General features: G+C 37.6%; 1 protein-coding gene across 1 annotated transcript in view; it reads left to right on the forward strand.

The window, feature by feature from the left end:
- Window positions 1–1,068: 1,068 nt before the first annotated feature.
- Window positions 1,069–27,103, forward strand: part of LOC140137022 (uncharacterized) — a 78,413-nt gene continuing 52,378 nt past the window's right edge. The window contains exons 1-3 of the mRNA XM_072158682.1: window positions 1,069–1,131; window positions 2,665–3,005; window positions 7,917–8,070. Of these exons, the coding sequence (XP_072014783.1) occupies window positions 1,071–1,131; window positions 2,665–3,005; window positions 7,917–8,070 (556 nt within the window). The 5' untranslated portion in view covers window positions 1,069–1,070. The remainder of the gene's footprint in view (window positions 1,132–2,664; window positions 3,006–7,916; window positions 8,071–27,103) is intronic.

The raw sequence follows: 27,103 nt of genomic DNA on the forward strand, positions 1-27,103 counted from the left end.
TAGCTATATTCATGTACATTCTACCATAACCAAGCAGTCAAAACAAACGATTATGATTAAAATCCATTTAACCAATTAAAGATATAACTGAAACAATTTTTTTTTGTACTTTTATTTACAAACTGAATTTATTTGCATGCAAAATTACTTAAATTAATCATGTGATTTGATTATTGATCAAGCATAAGAAGAAGTTTACAATGAACGAAAATAAATGACCTAAAAATGCTCTATTTTGCCGGACTCGAGGAGGACTCGGAGCCGAGTCCCCGAGTCCTTGGGGTCCGAGTCCGAGTCCGAGTCCAAGTCCTTAGCTTCCGAGTCCAAGTCCGAGTCCGAGTCCTTGAAAAAGGACTCGAGTCCGACTCGAGTCCGAGTCCGAGTCCGAGTCCCGAGTCTAAATATAAGAAAACGTTTAGGGTTGAAATCAGGTGAAAAATACATCGAATGAGCACGAAACTTCACATTTATGTTCAGAAAGGTGTTTTCTTAGCATGATTCGAAAGGAGTATGGAAATTCCAAAGGAAAGCTGGTGATTTAATTTGTAACTCGAGATCTACTTGTTCAATTTTTTAACCCTCTTCTATCATACAGAGGGTATGATAGAGGTAGGCCTATTATTGGCAACTCTGCCAAATTACAGCTCAGTAGGCTACGTTTTTCACCTGATCTTATTAATATGAATATTTTGTGCCATTCTTGAGCAGTGCTGAACTCAGCCACTGGCAATTAAGCGCACTGTGGCGATGGACCAATTTTGACTCGCACTTACAGGAAAATGAAATAAGTTATGTTGCTGTAATTTGCAAGATAGTTATAAAATATAATTGGCATTAACTTCCTTAATATTTAAATATAAAAGAATGAGATCAATTTAGAAATGTCTGTGCAAGCAGTGCACAGTTGAGCTCCCTGCATGTCTATGGGAGTATTGCCATAGGCCTATGTCAGTGAAAAAAATAGATAAGCGGACAAAAAATGTCAATCGCATTACCGTGTTCACTCTTGCGTAAGTTGAGCTATTGGACTTATTGGGACGTTCTAAACATTTTCTGCTTGACATTTCGAGATGTACGGACGTATAGTGTTAGCTGCAGCCTCTGTGTTAATCCTGTGTTCTACAGGTAAAGGTATGTAGAGTATATTCACTCAGAACGCAGGGCAACCGATTCTTTTGTTCTGCTTAGTCGCGCTAAAAGTCGATCGATACATGTTAAAATCAGCACAATTCAGATCGAGATACACCTTTTATAGAGACGCACGCTTGAGGTCCATGGGAAAATCGGTCCAAACATTAGCGTGTTATTATTGGGGATTTTAATTTTCTGTCCCTCCTATCTCCAGTTTAATTTTGTATGCGGGTTGGCATTTTCATTACACCCTTCAGACTTGTGTTCGGGTTTGTTTTTAATTTGACATGTAGGCCTATAACCCTATTTGTCATAATTTAGCGCTATACCTAAATGTATAGCTATAGTCGTGCTATATAAATATTATTATGTACCAGTATGTAATATTATGTAGGCCTATGGGGTGGGTGGGTGCAGAGGTGTGTGAGGTGGGTAGTGGGGTGTATGTAGGGAAACTTTGGGGTGGTACTCAACACACTTTAACCATGACTTTCAATACAAAGCTCATTGTTGCCACAATTTGTTTTCCTTATTAGGTTATTTAATAGGTTTTTATAAACTTCCATGTTTAACCTGGTATTGTTTTGGCTGCTATTATGACTTTCGGTGGGTTTCCAAAAGCAGTTTCAAACAAACATAAACAAAAGGCACCATATCCCGTCACCTTCATGACAAATGAAACACTAGGTCAAGTATTAACATCCAAGTTATTCTGTTTTTAGGCAAGCAATTTTAAATATTTGCTTGAACAGGTTTTTGTTTAAAAACAAAAACCTGTTTAAGTTAACAATGATAATGAATGATTCTTATAAGGCACAATCTCTTCCGATGAAGAACTCGAAGCGCGTAAAGCACGAAATTGACAAGCAAACATAAAAACAATCAATTTACAAAGATTGGTTTTAAGCTGGCGTTTAACTTGATAACGAAAATCTGGGGACGTTACGAAGGTTATTTGGACGTGTGTTCCACTTCAGTTTGCTTGATAAAACATACGGCGTAATATTTATGTTTTGTAAATGAAAGTTTTCTTTAAAATATTGCCCAATTGCATGTAAGATTGTTGGGCAAAGTTGTTTTGAGGAGAAGCAAATTTCAACATATTGGTCCGATGATCACGGTGATGATGAAATCAAAATAATTAATCACTCATGCGATGAAAGATCCGTATCGGAACATGATCAGTGTCATAGGAGCGCTATAGGCCTGGGAATTTCTTTGCTGTATTGAAGTTCTGGCAGCACTGTAGCCATGCCGGTCGGTCTTTCTTTCTTTCCTTCTTTCCTTCCTTCCTTCCTTCCTTCCTTATATATATATATATATATTTATTTATTTATTTATTTATTTATTTATTTATTTATTTATTTATTTATTTATTTATTTATTTATTTATTTATTTATTTATTTATTTATTTATTTATTTATTTATTTATTTATTTATTTATTTATTTATTTATTTATTTATTTATTTAAAAGATAGTCTAACTTGAGTAAAATGTTGTTATTTATTTATTTATTTATTTATTTATTTAGGAGCCCTGTGTCCAAGCCCATCAGCGTTAGGTGTTGCCGATAGCAGTATAATTTTGGACAGTCAAATGGCCGCTTCCCGTTCCTTTCCCGGTGAGGCCTACCTGGCACACCATGGCGGTTTAGATGGAAGTACGGGTTGGTACTGTGGCGCCGGGGCTTGCGACGAAACTGACTGGCTTCAAGTCGATCTACTTGACGACAGCTTAGTAGCGGGTGTAATCATGCAAGGACGTAACGATGGAATTATTCTTGAGTATATCAGCAAGTATAGCGTGGACTACAGGAGAGATGCAAGCGATCCGTGGTTGTGGGTGACAGAGGCAGATGGAGTAACACCAGTGGTAAAGAACAACTTTGTTAACTTGTTGCTTGTTATATTTCGTATAATAGCCCGTATACCTTCTTCGAGTCAGTAAAGTTAAATCATATTTTAAGATTTTGTCAAAAACATTTAATTTTTCAGGAATTTGTTAGATAAACTGCCCTCAAAAAGAGACTTATAATTTTCACAAGTTCATATCTTAAAATCCTCTCCATAAAAATGAACAAAATTGCACATGATTACTTCAATACTCTACTCTAAACACTGGCCAGTAACCAAACAGTTGTCCAACGGACACAACGGCAGAAGGCACTGACATGGAACACCTTTGTGGTCCATGTCAGTGCATTTTGCTGTTGTGTCAGTTGACAACTGTTTGGTTACTGACCAGTGTTTAGAGTAGAGTATTGAAGATATTTTTATAGAGAGTTCATTTTTATAGAGAGGATTTTTAAGATATGACCTTGTAAAAAATTATAAGTTTCTTTTTGAGGCCAGTTTAGTTACATTCCTTGCTTAATTTACTTTCTACAAATATACTGTTATTCTCATCATTACAATGGAAAACAATATTTAAACTCGAGAAAGGTATGCAGACTATTAGGCCAGTAAAATCACACTCGAAACCTTCAAAGGTCAAACAAATTGCAACATGAATTCTTTTTTTCAAAAAACGTTGCTCTTAGGTCTCTATTTTAACCACAGAATTAAATTCTGTGATTTTAACACACTCAAAGTCTACCAAAATCAATCTCTGCGAAAGTAGACAAAATTGACTTTTTCAAAATGGCTGCCACTTATGATTCAATGATATATTGAGTGTCCATGTGTGAATTGGGCGACATCTATGACCTACAACTGTTCATAATAAGCTCTAACCATTTCATAAATAATTGTTTATGTGCGTATTTTTGTTCAAAATTTCAAAATGGCCGCCAAATACGCTCATTGTGAATACAAACAGGGCAATAAACTCTTTATCATAGTAGCTGAAATAGTATTAAAACAGTATAAGTTATGATGCACATATTGTATGTATCGGCTACTTTAGAGTACAGGTTTGAATGGTAACTGCATGGATGGTCGCAATACAACACTCAACTATACATCGCCATCATACATTTCTCCCACAAATAGCTGGGGGGGGGGGTAGAAGGCTGATTCTAAAGACATATACAGAGAGTAGATATTCTTGAGAGGGCACTCTATTCACGTGGTTTCTTTTCCAACGCTTTAAGATCACGAATTTTGGTGGTTTGCAAATGAAAAGTGTCCGCACTATCGATTGATTACGTAACTGTTATGAATAATTTATTAGGTTTTTCAATGCAATCGCCTCGACCCATTAATACATATTATCTGTATTATCAAAGTACTTGGAATAGCAATCCGGTTAGTTCACTGAACTACCCCCCTAAGGCCCTGTATCCATAGGCTGTTCCCTTGTGGCGTGTGCTCTTGTTCCGTGTTCACTTGTTCCCATGTCGCCTGCCACACAGACAACGAACCACTAAGCAAAACAAAGGTTCGTTGTCTGTGTGGCAGGTCACATGGGAACAAGTGAACACGGAACAAGGGCACACGCCACAAGGGAACTGATGGAGTTTTAATGGCGTTTAATGGCGTTTCTCATCTCCATACACAGATGAACAAATACAATAGATGAAGGTCAACACGTATGACCTCCTATGTGACATGTTATATGTGATGTACACAAACCTGAATATCATAAAGATCAGTATTCGTTTGTGCATTATGAACTGCACATTTACGTTGCTAAATATTACTCATTATATATTGGTATTATGACAATACGGTATTATATTGTATATAAAACGACTAATAGATCCTACTATCATGGCGTCAGGTCAATGTTCATCATATCCCGTATGTTTCTTAAAATTCATTCATATTTGAGACAAATTGCTGTTCTCATTTTATAGGTGCACAGGTAGATCCGTGTTTTTTATTTTTCATTTCTTTTAATGAAAGAATTAAGGTTTTCCACTGCACGGTGGCCACAAGGGTGATACTAATTTTAATGCTATATTTTCAAAACGAATACGTGTTCCCGGTTGGCTCTATAGCGCTTTCACAGAAAAGGTACTACAATGCAGCGTCGGACTCTAGTTGAGAGCGTAGCCTAAGTCATTACGGACTCCAAGAAGGGCTCTCCATACATAAATGAACAAACACAAAAGAGGGTTGATTTCGATGGAGCGGAACCAAATTGGCTGCGGAGGAGACGGGTCATTTTGCTATGCAAATGAAGTAGTGTCGGTGCCCTGACATATACATCAGGGATGATTCGAACAGGTGATTTAATTGTTAGTATGAATGCAACCTATTTTAACTGTTCCACTTGAATAATTCTGGGGGGCGACGATAGACCTCGCCAGGGGCCGGGTCTCCCATAGGCTCGACGACGTTCGACTCTGCGCTCTGCAGATCAGGCAAGCGGCATCGGTCCAGGCTCGGGTGTGGCTTCGCCTATTAAACCTGGCGTCGTAGACCTGGTTCCGAGCTGCCGCTTGCGCACGAGGGAGATACAGCTGCAGCTGTACTTCCTCGGGCGGGTCCAAGCGTGGTGTCATCCTTCTGGTTCCGGAATGTAACATGTTGTTCGAGCCCATGGAGGACCCCTCGTTGCAGGACTTGACACAATGTGTTCTTGATGGCAATAAAGAGATTGCGATTTTCCAAACGCCGACGTAGACCGCACGTTTTTACGTACGTTTTTACGTACGGTTGTACGTAGGTATGCATCGCATGAGGCCAGGCGGTGAGTGGCATGATGGTCGGAGAGAGCTGGCAAAACCGCTCGGCCGTATGGCATTTTCCATATACTCGGTTAGTTTTGTGGGGTTCATTATCGAACCCCAAAGGTTTTAGCTTGTATTTATGTTATTTATTAACATAGGCCTATTTGTTTGTGATATTTTAAAATAATCCCATTCAATTACAGTTGACGATGGAAATTTACTGAATTTAGAGAATGCACGGCGCATACCATCTGGCATGAGGCCACATACTTAACCAACGCTCGTGTGATGGCGCTATGTCCTATAGTCAGTCATCTGCATAGTCTCCACGGCAGCCAGTTTGGTTCCGCACCCTCTGGTCTGGTGGGGTATTAGAGAGAGTGTGGGCCAGTCTTGAGATGTTTTAGAGAGAGTGAGTGTATAGTGGAGTATAAGAGAGAGTGAAGGCTTGGATTTTTAGGCGCTAGCGCCCTAAAACCATCCTTTTCACAATTTTTTTTATGGTTTTTAACTTTCCACCCTTTTTTCTTTGCTGATTTTGCCACCCCTTCGTTTTTGCCGCCCCTGTTTGTGCCGCCCCTTCTTCTTCCGCCGCCCCTTCGTTTTTGCCGCCCCCTACTTTGACCCCGGGGGGCTGGCGCCCCAAAGCCCACCCCCCAAAAAAAAATACTCGCATGGACGAGCACCACCTACGCCTCAACAACGGAGGAGTCTCTATCCTTCCTCAGGCTGGGTTCCTGGCCAAGAATCAAACCCTGCCTGCCCTTTTGTCCCATACCCAGTGTTCCTCCCTGATCTGGTCCTAGTCGCGGGACATGTAGAAAAATCGTCGTGTCCTTTCATGGCCCTCGAATGGTACCTTGAGCGTTTTCAGGGAGATCGTGAGAGCTAGGGTGCTTGATGTTTTCCCCCTTTCACTCAGCAGAAGTGATAGGGAGATACACAAGCACATGATGCTTACACGACATGAGCCCTAGCGTACCCACCATCGATGCGTTCATAGTTGTTCATACGTAGAGGGTCTCAAGAAACATGTGTTGGTGAGGGCGATATCTCATCATAGGGTTGAGTGACCAACACCTGAGTGTTGTCATCCCCGTTCCTCCGGGGTGGCAAAAATAACACTTTTTTTATGGAACAGGAAGTTTCTTATGGTTCCAAACTATCGTTTTAAGTTGTGTTTACAAGTGGTAATCTATTTAATCCTATATTTACCTTGTTCCCCTATAATAACGAATGTTTTAGGTATTTTGGCGGCCACTTTGAAAAACCACCCTGTGAAAAACTTTCAAATGAAAAAAAAGTGAGGATCATATTTCAGATCCTCTAAGCATAGTTGGAGACATAAGAATCGTGTTATTTAAAAAAGTCGATTTATCCATCTTTCGCAGAGGTTGATTTTAGTAGACTTTTAGTATGTTAATAAAGATACCTAATAGAAATGTTTTCCGCAAAACAAGTCCATGTTCACTGATTTTACTGGCATATAGGCCTAGTAGCAGTCAAGTTAGCTCAATCGATAAGGCGTTCGACTATGGTGCGAGAGGTTGCGGGTTCGAACCCTGGCGGTACCTAGTACCATTACGTGGAAAAATTGAGTTAGCTTGAAATTCCCGTGGACAAGGAACTCACTGCTAATTTGTCTCGTTGTAACCCGTACGAAACTCGGGGAGCTGATCCTGGTTGCGATGGTTATTTGTGGAATGTCTAGGGTGTGCGCTGATCTTGAAGCAGCAAAGTCCCTGAATTGTTGTTTAATGGTTTGTGGAATAATGTGGGACCGTAGAGGTCAGCGTCAACCTGTAAAGTGTGCTGAGGCTTGTGGAGCAACGACTAGGCGTTGTGCCTGTGCGCAGCGCACTATAAATAACCGTGCTTTAAAATTTTTTATAGGTAATTCATTCAGTCGGAAGTCAACTTTCTTTACGGACTGAACATTTTTAAAGATACGTGGATCATCTGTACGATTGTCTTTAGAGGAGCTTAGGAAACAAAAGCTACCTCAGTCGGTAGTAAAGAGCCGAAATTAAACACATCTTGATTCTCGCCCCTTTCCGTCGCATTTGTTGCATTGAATTCTAAAACAATTTTTCTACTGATATCGGTAAAACTTCATTATATAATACTATGAGCAAATAATTTGCATAACGAATGTCTTTTCCAAAAAGGTTTTCCTTGGACCAACTGACAGAACCACCAAAATCACGAGTATATTTGATGCGCCGATTGTGACTCGGTACATGCGAATACGACCTGTAGAATGGGCCATATCGAACGGTGCTGCGTATGTTAGTTGTCGTATCGAGTTATTGGGATGCCAAGGTAGGTGAAAACACATTGCTAGTGGACTCAGTGGCTATTTTTGTAGCCCCCATGTCACAAGGGAAAACGCGGTAAATCGCACATTATTTGCACATTATTTGCAGAATCTCTCCTCTTTTTGGGCGAGAAATGCAGAGCATTTCTCGCCCTTTGTGCTGGGTTTTGACATACATATTGGTCACAGCGTTGCAGAAAATATTCGTGCTGTCTATATACTCGGGAAATTACAGAGGCGAGAGTGTTCATGAAAATTTGTAATTATTACTTCATTTTGATATCTAATCAGTGCTATAAAGTCATTTTAGGCAGCAATGTGTTTGTATTAAAAGAAATAATAAAACATGTTGTTGTAGAACTAGAATTACTTTTATGCAAATCCGAAAGTTGCAACAGATTATTTTCATTTCTTTGTTTGTCAAGCATGATTGCCAGTTTTACGTAACATTGGGCGCAAGGTACCACTAGGGCGTAAACAGATTAATTTACCGCGCCTACTGATAGTCGGTCACCGAATCAACTATTCACACACCGGATTTATTTGTCAACCTCACTGAGTCAATTAATTTATGTCAACATGTCCAGATAAGAGCTGGCTATCTAATTCGGAGATCGTCTTTGTTTACTAAAGAGATTACTGGGTACTAGCATTGGTTTGAATTACTTTGCGGAACTTTTTACGGTGAAAATATATTCGATTTGTAAGAAAACGAGAGTATGTTTGGCCGTTTCAACGAATGAAAACGAGTGAGAATTTCAAAAGTTATGGTTTGAAGAAAATATGACATTAAAAGTTATATGCCAGGCCTATAATTGTTTCCACAGCATATTAACGAATAAAATCTATGGTTATAATCAGGCGTTCATACATTTGCAGACCTCCTGGAGACCAGCACAGCATGAGATGCGAGTGTATTGATATTACATGATTAAAACATAGACCCTATTTCCAGGGTCTATGATTAAAACCTTTATGGACGTAAAAGTCAAAGTAACAATATCCTATACCCTGTATCGTTTTATTGATAAAAATGACTCAAAATGTCATTAATGAAATAATTGATTTCTTAAACATCAGTTTTGTTTTTTCAACGGGAAAAATTCGATGCAATTTCAGGGCCTATCTATGATATGGGCATAATTGAATACCTGAGTGGAAGAAGGGCCCAACTCCAATTTTTTACAAAAATGAGTTAGACCCAGCATATTATTGCCAACAGATTGTTCTTCCTTGTGTGTGAAAGATGAGCCAAAATCAACTCTCCAAATAGTCTTTCAAGTACACTTAATCATGGTTTTCATGGAAGAAAGGCCCAACTCCGTGGAGTTGGGCCCTTTTTCCACAAATATTGGGTTAAAGAGGAATTTTGTTCATCCATGAAATCTGCTTTTCACTACAATAAACTTTCTTGACATGCTTCTACTTGTGCAATTAATGGATAATTGCCAAATTTCTGTAGCTATTTATAACACATCTGCTTACGGAACTGGCACTTGCAGTATATTAGTGGAAGAAGGGCCCAACTCCAGTTCGTATTAAGACCTATCCCCGTTGCCATGGAAACATCATATTTAATTTTGAATGCATGAAATATTGTATATTCATGTATTAAAGGTCCCCTGAAGAGGAAAACATTCTGCCTATAAAACTTTTCAAAATATTTAGTTTTTTCCTAATATCTCAAAAACAGTTTTGATGGAGTTGGGCCCTTCTTCCACTCAGGTATTCAATTTATACATGTAGGCCTATTGAACAATATACCCCCATTTGACATGTATTAAAAATAGGTAGGTAAACAAATGAATTATTGTATTAGTCTATCAATTATAAATAAAATGACTTAAAGTGAATCCACCTTTTCTTATTTGATCATGTTGATTATTAAATAATTATTATGGCATTCAACAAAATGATTGAAGAGAAAACACACAATGCAGACTATAGAATTCATAGCTTCGCCGGAGTATCGGACTAACAACCAACACATTCAAAAAAGTTTAAAAGTTAAGATTGGAGCATGGAAATAAGAGACATTCTTACTTCCATGATTGGAGTGAGCAGTCTTTATAATTTTATAATGTGCTATAGTAAGTATACATTGCGAATTAATATAAAATTAATGTCATGTATAAGGCAAGTGGCAGTTTTTAGCCAATTAGCTACAAACTGCAGTGTATTTCTTAATATCAATAATGTGCTAAGGGTAGCCTAAAAGGCAGAAAAGCACAAAAAGACAGAACAATTTGGAGTAATGAATTAAAGAGTTGACATGAAGTTATAGGAGTTAATGTTTGCTTTGCTTTTTCTGTGTGCATGTTCTCATCATTGATGGTTTGGTGGACTGTCATGAAACATGATGGATCCTAAAAAAGCGTGATCCTGAAAATGCCTTCCACCCAAACTAATTACAAGACCTCTTCTGCATTGAAGCTGGCTTTCTCTTTTAAAGTGAATTTTATTGAGATCGCATGCAAACATTGAACATCTCATTTACATAATAATGAACCCATGTCTGTGAGCCCATTTTAATGGCCATTATCTTATTTACATAATGGTTTTGGATTCAATGTTTAATTGGCATAGTCCTCTAAATATTTTACCGTAAAGTCCTATGTTGGAGGGCCTTTTTGTTGTGTAGTCCTACAAAGGTGGGGTGACTGCTGGTACATGTTTTACCGTACAGTCCTATGTGTTTATTTTGTTGTCCTAAATTTGATTGCTCTCCTTGGTCTCTTCGTCATTTAGATAACTTTCAACACCAACCTTCCTAGTTTAATTCTTTCAATCAAAATTTCACTCCTCTGCTAATGATGACAAGTGAAAATCGAAGTAATACTGCAATATCAATATGGAACTACACCTTTATCTTGACAATTAATTTGCTCGCCCTATTCCTTTTAAAGGAATTTTTATTCCAGATTTTAAGCTTACTTAGCAGAATTTGTGGGAAATTTTGGCGATTTTAGCTTTTTTGGGCGATTTTGCTCATTTTACCGCGTTTTCCCTTGTGTCATGGGGCCTGTATCACCCGCCATACACCAAATTTTTTGAAGGGGAAAAAATGCATTGTGGGTGGGGGGGGTGGGGGGGGTTCAAAAAAATTAAAATGTTTGAAATTGCCCATACTTTCAACCCCTGCAATTTTAAGGCAGTCAATATATAGGATATTGCCCAAATTGAGTTCCAAAATGTGGCTTTACCACAGGTATTTGATCATGTTGATTATTAAATAATTATTATGGCATTCAACAAAATGATTGAAGAGAAAACACACAATGCAGACTATAGAATTCATAGCTTCGCCGGAGTATCGGACTAACAACCAACACATTCAAAAAAGTTTAAAAGTTAAGATTGGAGCATGGAAATAAGAGACATTCTTACTTCCATGATTGGAGTGAGCAGTCTTTATAATTTTATAATGTGCTATAGTAAGTATACATTGCGAATTAATATAAAATTAATGTCATGTATAAGGCAAGTGGCAGTTTTTAGCCAATTAGCTACAAACTGCAGTGTATTTCTTAATATTAATAATGTGCTAAGGGTAGCCTAAAAGGCAGAAAAGCACAAAAGACAGAACAATTTGGAGTAATGAATTAAAGAGTTGACATGAAGTTATAGGAGTTAATGTTTGGTTTGCTTTTTCTGTGTGCATGTTCTCATCATTGATGGTTTGGTGGACTGTCATGAAACATGATGGATCCTAAAAAAGCGTGATCCTGAAAATGCCTTCCACCCAAACTAATTACAAGTCCTCTTCTGCATTAAAGCTGGCTTTCTCTTTTAAAGTGAATTTTTATTGAGATCGCATGCAAACATTGAACATCTCATTTACATAATAATGAACCCATGTCTGTGAGCCCATTTTAATGGCCATTATCTTATTTACATAATGGTTTTGGATTCAATGTTTAATTGGCATAGTCCTCTAAATATTTTACCGTAAAGTCCTATGTTGGAGGGCCTTTTTGTTGTGTAGTCCTACAAAGGTGGGGTGACTGCTGGTACATGTTTTACCGTACAGTCCTATGTGTTTATTTTGTTGTCCTAAATTTGATTGCTCTCCTTGGTCTCTTCGTCATTTAGATAACTTTCAACACCAACCTTCCTAGTTTAATTCTTTCAATCAAAATTTCACTCCTCTGCTAATGATGACAATAAGTAATACTGCAATATCAATATGGAACTACAGTGTGGGCCAAAAACAACTTTACCCAATTTAAAAGGTTCGTATCTCAAAATTAAAAAGTCTGCTGCAAATTGTTTTCAAATATTCGTAAAGAACATCTTCTTTAGAGTATTTGGTGAAAAAAACTATTCAAAAATGTATTAAATTAAAAACGTGACGCAAGTTTTAAATCAAAGTGTCGAAATTAGCTTTGTCCACGCGAAGGCCTACTAGCTGTCGCGTCGCATCACTTGTAATGGCGAGTTCGATAAGGAATGAGAACCACTCAGTATACGCACAAATTTGTTCAGCAATTTTATATAACACAATCAAATAAATCAAACATGAACAATTTAAATGTCAAGTTATGATATTTTGTCTTACACGCTGCAAAAATAAACACAATACTCTTCAAATATGCGCAAAGCATTATTGTAACCTCAGACATGATTTGTTTTTGTCATTACGAAATGTTATCTACAAGAAAGTTTGAAGTTATTGAACTTATTGTATTCGTGGTATGTTCAGCAAATTATTGCGTCGACAACTGACTCTGGGCTTAGCTGCAATTTCCCTTTGAACCGCTGGAATATTTGCAGCTGAACGACCAGTTCTTGGACGTCCGCTCCGTGCTTTGCATCTATTCATCACACTTCCGAGGTTGTGAAAGTTGTTCGTATGTAGAGTTATGGTAGGTTTCGGTGGGATCTTATGTTCAGGAAACGAATCCGAAATTCACGCTGCACTACCAAAAAACTTTCTGTTCTTAATTAAGTATAGGTCTACCTCTGCCATATAATAAAAGTCATCTCTTGTGTTGTGAATTGCCTTATCTTGACACCTTGCAAACCTATTTAGAAATATTAAACCACGCAGTCACGAAATGCACGACGGCCTATTTAAAATTGAAAAATTGCGCCAGATAAAACCTTTGTAATTGTGTAATTTTTATGCTAATTGTTGGTCAATGACAGGGGTAAAGTTCAAGTTCATGACAAGTAAATGGGGGTTAAAATCGATTGAATTTCTTTCATGCCTGTAAAATAATCATCACTTGTCAAAGACAGGCCAAACGTGTTTACCAATTACATGTATGCCTAACGCAAATGTATGCCGTAATCGGACATAGACCATTGAATCACGTGTGGACAAAGTGATTTTTGACCCTCGGACGTAAAACTAGCACCATTTTGTTAATTTAGCTTCTTTTGCTTTCATTTCTTCATCACATACTTTTAGAAATATATACATTTAGAATATGTAACAATATTATGAATAGCTCTTCTACAATTCGAGCAACCCCCCTCTGAAATTGGGTAAAGTTGTTTTTGGCCCACACTGTACACCTTTATCTTGACAATTAATTTGCTCGCCCTATTCCTTTTAAAGGAATTTTTATTCCAGATTTTAAGCTTACTTAGCAGAATTTGTGGGAAATTTTGGCGATTTTAGCTTTTTTGGGCGATTTTGCTCATTTTACCGCGTTTTCCCTTGTGTCATGGGGCCTGTATCACCCGCCATACACCAAATTTTTTGAAGGGAAAAAATGCATTGTGTGTGTGTGTGTGTGGGGGGTGTTGGGGGGTCAAAAAATAAAATGTTTGAAATTTCCCATACTTTCAACCCCTGCAATTTTAAGGCAGTCAATATATAGGATATTGCCCAATTTGAGTTCCAAAATGTGGCTTTACCACAGGGTTCAATGGGAGGATTCAAACTTTAAATGTCTTTTTCCGGAATTTCAAGTGCTTTTTTTCCTCTGGCGTCAAAAAATTAGAATTGATTCCGGATCAAAGTATCGCAACGAGAACGCGCATATTACTTAGGGCTTTCGAAAGAAGCGGGAAATTTAAATCAAATTTGCTCCACAGGTTCCAAAGTACACAATGTGCTTACACTCAGTGATTTACCAGCCTACCTTGTATGTCCGATGTGTGAAATGCAGCCAATGCTTAATGGGCTGTTCCAGTTAAAATCCTTACACCCTCTAGATGGAGGTCATGACGTCAATCTTGCAGAGAGGAGTGTACAAAAAGCAGGACATTTAAATCAAATTTGCTCCACAGCTCCAAAGTACACAATGTGCTGACACTGTGATTTACCGGCATACCTTGTATGTCCTATGTGTGAAATGCAGCCAATGGGCTGTTCCAGTTAAAATCCTTACACCCTCTAGATGGAGGTCATGACGTCAATCTTGCACACAGTAGTGTAGATATCAAATGTGGTCACCCATTCAGGCAACTCCATTTGATATTCACACTCCCTGTGTGGAAGATGTCTTGTCGGGTGGGGAGTATGGAATTCAAATGGAATAGCCCAACATTTCTTCTTTTGTAGGATTTGTAGGATTTCAATATTTAGGCCCTATGTCACATGGGGGAAAATGGTAAATCACACATATTTAGCAGCATTTCTCCTCATTTTTCACAATTTTGCAGAATTCAGCAGCCTGTTTTAACAGATTTTGTCGTTATTTTAGAAAATCTGGCTGTTTTTGTGTGATCTCCCATTTTCCCCATGCGTCATGGGGCCTCTGTTCAGATCATGATTTTACATTTGAAATCACTCGCCTTAAAAAAAAAAAAAAAATCTGCAGGGGGGGGCATAGGGTTCCATGTAAAATTAAAACTTCAAATGCATTTTCTGGAATTCCAAGTGCTTTTTCCTCTGGCGTCAAAAAATTAGAATTGATTCCGGATCAAAGTTTCGCAACGAGAACGCGCATATTACTTAGAGCTTTCGAGATAAAAAAAAAAAAAAAAAGCCGCAAAAAATTGGAATCGATATTTTGCTCATACTGTACATACTCAATGTGTAGCTGATACAGTGAAATTTGACTGCCACACTCTTGCAGCCAATGGGCTATTCCATTTGACATGCATACACCCCCTAGATGGAGGTCGTGGCCTCAATCGTGCACACAGGGGTGTAGATATCAAATAGAATCACCAATTCAGGTAACTTCATTTGAAATTCACACTCCCTGTGTGGAAGATTAAGGGCATGTCTTCCATAGGGGTGTATGGAATTCAACTGGAATAGCCCAATGGTTTAATCACCTGTTTGAGTTCTGCATGTAAAATCATCTGCAAGTAAGAGCCCCCATGTCACAAGGGAAAACGCGGTAAATCGCACATTATTTGCACATCATTTGCAGAATCTCTCCTCTTTTTCCAGATTTTAAGCTTACTTAGCAGAATTTGTGGGCAATTTTGGCGATTTTAGCTTTTTTGGGCGATTTTGCTCATTTTACCGCGTTTTCCCTTGTGTCATGGGGCCTTTTTGTGAGCCGAGTAAACATGCAGTGGCGCAAAGTCAATTAAAATCAAAGTCGGAATGGTTATGATATCTGATGCTTGGACCAAATCGCGAATGGTTTAGCTAACCTTCATCCCCGAAGATGAGCTGGGTTTAAAACAAAACACCCTTAACTTCTAACGGAATATCTGATGCCGTAAAATCGTCATTATATTCGATTTTACGTCATCAAACATTCGTTAGAAGTCAAACATTAGTGGAAATAGATGGAATCACAAGGACACGTTACATCGAATATTCTTAGTCTATATAGCGCTTAATGCTTCTCATCCGTAATGCTTCATTTTTATGAGTCAAGTATGAATCCTGATGACGCCCCGGATGACGCGGTAGTTCGTGAGTAAAGCTTTTTGGAGGCATTTTGAAAGTGCTCTTTTTATGTTTTAAACATATTAAGTGAGTAGGGCAGAGAACACTGATCCATATGCCTTTTGTTTGAAGCTAATCGGACATACGGTTTTCATAATACATACATTTTAAATGTCTTTGTATTGTACGTTTGTGAAGGTTGTCATTCATCCAGGTATAATCAAATCTACCAAAAAAACGTTGACAACGTAAAGAAATCAGCAAGTTTAAAAAAACCCACCTCGGCTCACTTTTTGAAACTTGGTCCCATTTGTAAAAAGTACTGATTTAAACTTTATCATATTTATATCAATTTAAAACATTTCCAGAAATGTTATGTATCTTTAATGTGCAGATGCGATATTAATGTGTAAGCTTTCTGGATTATCTTGTTCTTGCATGATAAGCCAATATCTTTTTGTGTTTTGTTTTATAATATCATAATTAATGATTGAATTAAACGAATAACAAGTAGGCTTGTAATCTTGTTGGAAACGCTGTATTCTGTTGAAATAAAATAAGCAGATAGGCCGCCCTCTCTAATTATATAGAAATAAAATAAAAACACTGATTTGCTGTTGGCGTTCAAAATGGGATCAAGTTTCAAAAAGTGAGCCGAGGTGGGTTTTTTAAACTTGCTGATTTCTTTACGTTGTCAACGTTTTTTGGTAGATTTCTTTTCTTTTTATGAATGTAGCCAAGCAGCTCCAAGCTTGGAAAGTCATCAGGTTACGAAGTGCACCATAAAACGAAAAATGGATGTTTGAAGTTGCTATTCTTGATTCATGACAAATAAAATAATTAAACAAAACTTTATCCGTCGTTTATTTTAAAACTTGCTCGTCACGCGTGACTGTAATGTTCAGAGGCGTACACAATGATCAATAAACATTTTAATATACTTTAATTATTCAAGGCTACGTAAATATGTAAAGAAAATTTAAATATGAACAACACACCCAATGTTGACAATGCCAGAGAGACACACAGAGAGTAAATCCGATTTAGGCCTACTTCATGTCGGAACTGGCAAATGCGCAAGCCTACACTACGGAAGCGTCTAAATGCCCCAGATAATCGTGTTTTAATGTTTGTGGTTATTTGTAGACCTTCGGGGCAACCTAGTTGAATATTCCTATTAAGCGGCGGTTGTCGGCGATCTTTCGTGGTTTGTGGTTTTCATCAAGCCCTGCCCTCTATCGGGAGCTAATTTATAGTTTAAGCTTGTTGAATATCCATATTTCGTGGTTTGTGATTCTTTATAATCGATAGGCCTGCGGGCAATCTAGTCTTTCGCGGTTTGTGGTTCTTTGTAATCTTTCGTGGTTTGTGGTTCTCTATCGGGAGCTAATATATAGTTTAAGCTTGTTGGATATCCATATTTCGTGGTTTGTGGTTCTTTGAAGCCCTGTGGGGCAATAGCTCCATATCCAAATTTCGCGGTTTGTGGATCTTTATAGCAATCTACATGGATTTCAATATTGAGCGGCAGTTGTTGGCGATCTTTCGCGGTTTGTGGTCTTAATTTGTTAGATATCCATATTTCGCGGTTTGTGGTTCTTTATAATCGATAGGCCTGCGGGCAATCTAGTCTTTCGCGGTTTGTGGTTCTTTGTAATCTTTCGTGGTTTGTGGTTTAATTTCCCTCATCAAGCCCTGCTCTCTATCGGGAGCTAATTTATAGTTTAAGCTTGTTAGATATCGATATTTCGTGGTTTGTGGTTCTTTGAAGCCCTGTGGGGCAATAGTTCCTTATCCAAATTTCCCGGTTTGTGGTTCTTTATAGCACTGCGGGGCAATCTACTTGGATATCATTATTTAGCGGCAGTTATTAGCGATCTTTCGCGGTTTGTGGTCTTCATTTGTTGGATATCCATATTTCGCGGTTTGTGGTTCTTTATAATCGATAGGCCTGCGGGCAATCTGGTTGGATATCCGCGCGGTTTGTAGTTCTTTGTAGACCTGCGGGGCAATCTATATAGTTGGATACCCTTATTAAGCGGCGGTTGTCGGCAATCTTTCGCGGTTTGTGATTTTAATTCCCCTTATCAAGTCCTGCCCTGTATCGGGAGCTTAATTTATAGTTTAAGCTTGTTGGATATTCATATTTCGTGGAGTGTGATTCTTTGTAGCCCTGCGAGGCAATGTAGTTGGATATTCAAATTTCAAGGTTTGTGGTTCTTTATAGCCCTGTGGGGAAATCTAGTTGGATATCAATATTCAGCGACAGTTGTTGACGATCTTTCGCGGTTTGTGATTTTAATTCATAATATTAATATCAATATTTAATATAATTTCAGTCTGAGCTGTGAACAGAGCCACTGATAAATGTGTTTTAAATGACGAAGATGTCATGATAATCAGGCATGGTGATAGCATCTGGATGGTGAAAGTATGCCCCCTACTAGGCCTAAATTTAAATAAAAAATCAAACATGTTTGTTTGATGAAAATAAATAAAATATCACAATAGCAATGGATGTTCGAAATGGTGTCATTCTTGATTTACGACAATAAACTGGTTAATAAAACATTAAAAAAAAGTGGTGGGAAGTTTCGAACTTGAGCAAAAATTCATAAATGGATATGAAGTCCATAGCCTTAACTATTTCGCCACGGGGACGTCCCGTTATTACGATGTGTGAAAGTGGAGTATTTATTAAGGGATGAGCCTATAGGAATAACGACCAAACAAAGAAATTCTTGTTTATGCCGTAATATTGTAGTCTTTCAACCCTTTCATAACTTCAGAACTTTAGAAAATACATTAATAATCGCATTGGACTTTTCGTACTGATCGTACTATAAATGACCACCAGCCTATAATGTTCTGACTGGGATTACATGTGACGTCATTGCCAGGCAATTGGTCTCTATTGTTCCTTGCCCAGAAATATGCCCATGCAGTCAGGGACCGTGCTTTTAAAACGCCCGCCAGATCACAATAAGGCCATTGAACTGTGTAGTGGCCATACGTACTCGCTGAAGTATAACGGTAGCACGTTCCTTACCGACTCATTATTAATGTGTGGAAACGGGTCAGGGACGGCATTCTGATCATTCTAATCCTTTCTTTTGAGGTCAATAGATAAAAGAAAGGCCTTGAACACAGGTGCGGGGTTGTAGATAATATTTAATCATCAAAGCTGCTGGCATAAGAAATTTCGAGGAGGCAGCGCTTATTATTTCTTGTAAACACAATCTAATGTGGTACTCACTACAAGGCCGGGCGGGTCTGCAAATTAGTGCATGAAGCTAGTAAAGATATAGCTTCATGTTCAGTTTAATCAATTAAAATACTATGACTGGATATCAAAAAAAATCGCGAGGCATTCTTTCTTGTTATGGGCGACAAGTATTAATTTTATATTATTATGACAAAATCCAGTCCCTTCTCAATTGAATAGGCTCCGAGATTAGACTTTCCTTTCCAAAAATAAATCATAGGGCCTGGAGGACATGATATAGGCCTAATCTAAAGCCATATTCGGTATCCAGAAACCTTCACAGTCCGAGCGGCGCTTGCAGTGACGTCAACGCGTGGAAACGGCTGTTTCGCTCGCGCATCTATGCGGCGTCTTTAAGCGCGTGCGTATGTACACCAGAGCTTTGATCAAACTCTAGCGAATGAGGCTGCACCTAATAAAATTCGTACAGTACTGACGTGACGTCACTGCCACATCAGGGTGAAAATGGTATTGAACATCGCAAACCAGCCAAATTTGTCATAGGTTTGAATAGCTAGTAGAAAAACCGTGAATATTGTGTCAGAAAGTCTCACACATGTTAGTATAACCTTGTCGTTATTAGAGAGATTGCGAAATTTACGTGAAACGTGACACGGGAACGCCAACGGCAAGCTACATTAGTCGAAAATCGGTTATTATGCCCTCTAGAGGGTGAAATCTATTGTGAATTGGTCAATCGTGGAATTACCGTAAGGCGATTACGTTGCGGTTGGTAGCAAAAATGACGTTCCAAAATGACAAAAAACGCATTATAAAATGCAGAAAAATGTTATGTTTATCTTGTTATGAAGCGAATCAAAGTATCCTAATAGAACAAGTAGAGTCCGACATGTAATAAAATCCATTTTGGGGTTAAAATTTGATCTCGTATAGACAAGAAGAAGTGAACAAATTTCGATTTTTTCGACGCGAATTCGAACGGGAAGATTGCCTATTCATTTGTGTGTGGAAAATGCCGTCCAAAAATCAGCTTGCGAAGAGGCGTTTTAGGCAAGATTGTGTCGTGTTACGGCATAAATGCGGTATAATTGTCTGTTTGGGACGGGGAACAGAAGTTCGTGCAACGCTATTTTTCGCCTTGCTTTTTCGTTGTGCATTAAACAGCTGTCAAAGTGTTTTGGTTATGGATACTATTCAGCAAACTCAAAAATGTTTTTAAAACATGATAATGCATGTGTTTTTGGTTTTAGTTAAAACATTTTGATAACATATCGATGTATGTTTATATAAAAATCATGAAAACTCGTGTTATACTGAAAAAATAATACAACAACATTTTAAGCCAAAATTCGAAATGGTATTGTAAAATATCATTTGGCAAACATATTTAAGTGTCTATTGTGTTAGAACGTTTATCAGCAAGTTTTGAACAAAAGGTTTTTTGAATGTTATTAAAACCTTTAATGCCCTTAACCCTCACATAACCTTTAACCCGACATTTAACGTTTTCTGTAATATATTTGTGTTTGCTGGGTAGTAATCGAACTAGGCATATCAGATTATCTATTTTCATTTTGCTTTAGAAAGTAAACAGGGTATTATTTATATGATAATGGAGTTTATTCGAATAATATACACCAAGACTTCCTAGGCATTCAACACCAAACTCTGTTTAGATTATTTAGACAAAGAGCATACACGTGTGACATAGGCCTATACTCATTTTCCAATAGCCCGCAAAACTCAAATATTGCTAATCTGGACTGAATGCTTAGAACATTATAGATACAGCCAGTCGTATTTGCATATCAATACCGAGGAAAGTAGTTCGATGAAAGAAGATAATCTTCTCTGGTTCGATGCACCCAAGGTGAATCAATGGGTGCTTCCTATTACCTTTAGATTATTTGTCTCAGCATAGCGCCATCATGATTGCAATTGCGTTTACACGTAGTCTTGGTTCAGACTCTATGCGGCTATCACGAACATACTAGGAACGACGAGCGTTAGGACCGACACAAACTGGCTGTGTAGGAGGCTAGTTTGGATGTGAACGGGACTATGACGTTCTACCGCAAAATGCAGAAATCCGTAACCCGTATGGCGTTTGCAGTAAACGTCTCTCCGCAATCTCTCTAATGTGACACCGAATGCAGCGCCATTTTTGGAATATATCATACATTGTGTGGACACATATTTTAATAGGCCTACAAATCTTGAATCAAATGGTGCACAATGTAATTTTACACAAAGCATTTAGCCAAAACCAAAATGTGATTACGCAATAATCAGCATGCACAAATTTGGTAAATTATGCAACTACTTAAATCAAAAGTCACACATTACTTCAACCTGACCTACTTTTACGCAGAGTGCACAATATCTGAACCATGCTCACAATCGCAATTATGACGCTTCTGGCGCACCATACTTTTGCTACAAAATGTCCATCGACATGTTCAAATTAAAAACCTCGCGTCGAGGTTTTGCCAAGTTTAAAAAATAACGGTTACTTAATGAAATAACGGTTAGTTCATGAAAAAGAAGAAGTGAAATTTAGCAAAACGCGACGAGGTTTATTTACCCGCTCTATTGTTCCGCTATTGTATCCACTATTGTATTCTATTCATAAAAGCTACTGCAAGAATCGCGGCAATCCCTGATATCGCTGGTGTCTACCGCCGGCGTTTCGTATTTATTAACATTCAAAATGATCCGATACTCTTACATTTATAGACTTATTCCCGCTTTTTAATATTCAGAAATTGCAATTATGAAAACTACAAACTTTGAAAGTGAAAATATATTACCATCGAAAATATATCATACTTAAATTCTATAGAATCTATAGAGGCATTGCATGTGACGTATCATCCCGTAAATATGGCAGACTACCCAAATGCATTCAACAAAAGCATGATTGCAATCTACCGTGACAGTTCGTCTCACACACATAACCCTGCACTACGATCAAATAGGTTGATGACAACATTTGATTGAATGGACTGTACTCCGCCATAACTACGGTGAAGGACACCGGTTCAAATTCTTTGTTTGGAGCCAATCAATAATTTCATGCAGGGCCTCTATAGATACCCAACCCAGAAGTGCCCATTTATTTTCTTATTTTTTGTAATCGCGCCCAAATATCCCCGCAAATATCTTATACACGGTTTTATTGATTCATTTTGGGCATTTCAAAAGTTAGAAGTCGTCAAAATGGCAACATCCATTGATAGCAATGGTTGAGTAAACATTGTCTAAGCACTAGATAAAAAGACAGCTTTGTACTACAGAGAAGATGTGAGGAAAAGGAGATAGATCCAGCTATCCTCAAACAAAATATGTGTGCTGCCGCTCATTCAAAAGTAATCACGCTATTCAGGTTTAACAATAAAATACAATAAAGGGGTTCGAACCAATGATGGGTGTGATACACAACTTGCTGCTTAATAGTTTTAGGGAAAGGTCAGTGTCTGTATATCATCATACTATGCATACCATGCATACAGACCCTAACATCCAGTTATATTTCAAATAAAATATGACCGAAGTTCCATGGCAAATTATAATTTCTGACGCTTGTTGACTCTTTCAACCTCTACGATTTATGATACAGACTATTTTCAATTATCAAAATATCTTTATTAGGTTTGCAGGAAATGACAGGAAAATACATACAACAATAAAATAAACATAATCGACAATCATCACTTTTCTAACAAAATCCTAAAACACTCTCCCTAAATAATTATAATTCGAAATAATAACACCTATTCATTTATTCATTATAAACCTCTCGCAAACTGGAATGTGTATGTGGTGAATTGTAATTTTAATAACCGATATATGGAAACAAACAGGTACTATAATATTATTCAAAATCAAGAATAATATCAAACAAATCCTCCTACTCGAACAGTACACTTAATTTAGGCCCGGGATTTAGGCCTGCATTATGATTATACAGTACGACAGCAACTTCGTGACCTCTTTTGTTCGACAGAAAATTTATACGGGTTGGTGAACACGAGTTACGTAACGCAATGTTGAAATTTTAGCCGGCAAACACGTTTTATCAAAATAGCTCCAGAAATGGAAGACACGGGTCGTATATTGCTCCATTTATGTACCCTAACCACAGATAAGATATCAAACATTTTGTAAAGCAACAAATAACTTGTAAAAGTTGAATTAAATGGACAATAAAGAAGCTTGAACATGTCCAAAGTAGCTCGGAAAATGAGAAAAATTGCATGTCACGAACACAAAATGTTCATATCATCAAGCAAGAAAAAGCGCCGGAATCAAAATGGGTGTCATGTTATAGAATAACTAAAGTGAGCTTGCCTGAAAATTTCATCAATTTTGGTTGGGGTATATTCCGAGTCGTATATTGAACATGTTGAAATGTTTATCTTTGTGCGTGACTACTGTCACGCGATATTGTAAGGCCGATGTTTTTCCTGCAAAGAAACTTGCATTGTCAATTGTTCATTGTTGGTTATTTACCTTGAAAATAATACTCCCAACGTTTAAACAATTTTAAAGTCAGCATAAAGGTTTGTGTTACATTACTTGGACGGTGTTAATTCATTCCAGAAATAGAATATACGAGTGAGCCATGAGTGGGAATAACATTGCTATTATTACCGTATCTATCAAATCACTGGTATGGCTTGGTGGTAAATACCGGGGGTAAATTAAATGTTTGGAAGTTCGATCTTGGTTCGAACCCCTAGCACCTCTCTTTGATTTTTGATTTTATTTTAACTAATTTTTTTAAAATCCTAGTTTTCATATTTTTATTAAATTTGAAGTTTTGTAATTCCAAAAATTATAACAATATTTATAATATTAATAAATAACTGTCAGGAAGGTTTTCACATTAGGCCTACATTTGAAGCAGGAGTAGCGAGATAAAATGAAAGAAAACACCTAATATCTTGACCGCTTAACTGTGGTGTTCTATAATGGGGGATTAAATAAGACATCAAAGCTCTATCTGGAAAACGAACTTCTGCTGATTCCAATTAGGTGTAATCCGAGGTGTAAGTTGGACATTGTGTAAAAATGACAAATATGCCAAAACATTAGGTTTGAAATTCGTGCATCTCGTGATTTAATATGAATGCATAAAAGCTCATAAAATATGTTGTCGATAGGGGAGGGTCTAGTCCAATTAAAAATCGTGAAAATATGTGTTGATGTTCCTTTATTTGATAGGCCTATATATAATCTTGAACTAAAAATTACTTAAGTTTGACATGCTTTATTTGAAATTATTTCATGAAAGCTACTGAACTTAAATGCAATTTAAAAAAAAGATCAAATCGAATGTAGGATTAGGCCTAAATATGAAATACTTAGCAACAAGAAATAAATCATAAAAAAGGTGGGCCTTCAAGCTGCATTCATTAGGCCTATATTATTAAAGACAAAAGGGAGAGAAAAAAAAGAAACAAAAACGAAATGAAAAATTCTAAGAATAACATGATGGGAATCGAACTCCCAACCTTCCGCACTGCAGACCTTCGCTCTGTCCACTAAGCCATCGCATCTTGTTCTTGCAACGGGTATTATTTTGCTATCTTATTTCTCGTTCAACATGTTCAAGTATCTCACTCATCAACAGTCTTTTTAAAACTGCGTGTACTTCAGTTAAATGAGATGATACTACCTTCTTTGACGACTACAATATTTTGTTAAACAATAGAGTATTTTGTATTAATAAAATATATAACAATGGACGTTTTTAATTGCTACATTGATCAATATAACATGCATAATAGACAGCGCCGGCTGGGATCCATTTCGTGAAGCATCGTGACACTTGCAACGTGCGCTTACGACACGATAACTCAAAGAACACAACTTTTCAACCTACGACTAGGTTGTTCCACCGCTCATTTTCGCTGAAAATTTAATACAAGCTCTGGTTAATTAATGTTTATCATAACAGAAAAGCATTAGACCGGCGTTTCCTCCAAGCTGTAGATATAACCATTTTAGTGATCGTGACATGCATTTTCTCTCATTTTTAGGCTACTTCGCGCACCAAAAGCATTCATTTTTTCCACAATAATTCAACTTTTACACGTTATTCTTTTGCCTTATACTCATGTTTCATATCTTATCTATGGGCTCAATATGGAAAGGAAGGGAGGAACGACTCGTGTATTCCATTTTTTTCTGAAAACCCGTATTTGCCACCTGATTTTCAACATTGCGTTACGTAACAGCAGAGGTCACGCCGGTAAAAATTACCGGAAGTGAGCTAAGTTGCTGTCGTACTGTATAGACCTAAGGTAAAATACTTGAAGAGATAACAAGAAACCTTTCGTGCTTGGCCACTGTAGTGCTTGGCTGATCCTTGCTGGATGAAGGTCAATATTGATCTATTATGTGAGTGAAATCAAACACCGTGTCCTCGTTGCTACTCCCATGTAATCGAAGGTCGTAAAAATTAATCCGATAACAATAGAGAGTATTCATTACTACATCATTGATGTGGTTGCTCAATGCTCATGCATAAAATTCTTCCACATAGGCTGTTTAGCTTTATCATGTTAATCGGGAAGTGACCTCTTGAAATGATATCATCACACTGATCAGAATGATCTTTATGTTATTACAGTGCGGCCCACATAAAATGTTCAACACAAAGTGAACGATGTTATAAGTAACTTGGAGGGCTAACAAACCAACACCGCCAAATTCGACTGACGTGTGTACAACGTGAGAAGCTATGAGGAAATGGAACACTCGTTGTCTGATAATGCATGTGTTTATGGTTCGGATAGCGGTTACTTAGCAGCTCTCGTTCCGCTTGGGTTTATTGAATACACTCTATATATAGTCATCAATATGTCGTTTCAGTCCCTGGCTGAACTATAGGGTTCAGCTATTATTTTTTAATAATTCTGTTACCCCATGCAGCTGATTGGGGTGGTTACGGGTCGTTTAAAACCACTAACCGCGAAATGAGGATATCGAACATAGGCCCCGCAGGGCTACAAAAACTGCTAACCGCGAAATATGGATATCCAACTAGTTTGCCCTCGAAGCTGTAAAAACCACTCATCGCGAAATATGGATATCCAACTAGTTTACTTTGCAGGGCTAGCAAAGAACCACAAACCGCGAAATATGGATATCCAACAAGTTTGCCCCGCAGGGCTACAAAGAACTGCTAACCGCGAAATATGGATATCCAACTAGTTGCCCCTCACAGCTTCAAAAAACCACTCATCGCGAAATATGGATATCCAATTAGTTTGCCCCGCAGGGATACAAAGAACCATTATAGTGCTGCAGAATGGTGCCCAATACAAACAAATTGTTAATTTGTTGTGAAAAGTGTAAAAATTGGCACAGATGTCGGTGATCATATACTAAACATATAGAGGGCCAAAATTATTTTGGCTCAGAATCCAAGATGGCCGCCAAAATGCAAAATGGCCGCTACAACCATAGAAATACTAGATGTTAACAACCTGTAGTGGTATTTTACTGCATGTATGTAACTGAAAACGGGTAAATAGCCCATGTCTGATTGGTTATTAATTATTCAACTCAAAAAGAATCCAAAATGGCCGCTAAATTCAAAATGGCCGCCATTTCAGAGAAACAATACTTAATTTTACGTTTACAATCTTAAATTACGCTTAATTCTGCAAGTATATGCGTCATTACTTTTAAATTGTTCATTGTTGATTCTTTGTTTATTGTCCATGTTATAGATGTGATGTTGTATGTCGAAAGGGGTCTTTGTGGCAGAACACTTTTCAAGAAACTAGTGAAAATAAGCAGCAAAAAAGTAAAACAAATATAAGAATTTCCAACAGATTTTCTGTTATAAAACCTGATTGCCTTGACCAATTTCAATAAATAGGGTGTCATTTTAATGCTTTTAAAATGCTCTAACAGATAAAAGGATAATAACCAAAAATTAAAATCATCAGCAAAGTCTCTCCTTTTGGCATGAGGCATCACAAATACCTTCCAA

Source organism: Amphiura filiformis, chromosome 17, assembly GCF_039555335.1.
Source record: "Amphiura filiformis chromosome 17, Afil_fr2py, whole genome shotgun sequence".
NCBI lineage: Eukaryota > Metazoa > Echinodermata > Ophiuroidea > Amphilepidida > Amphiuridae > Amphiura > Amphiura filiformis.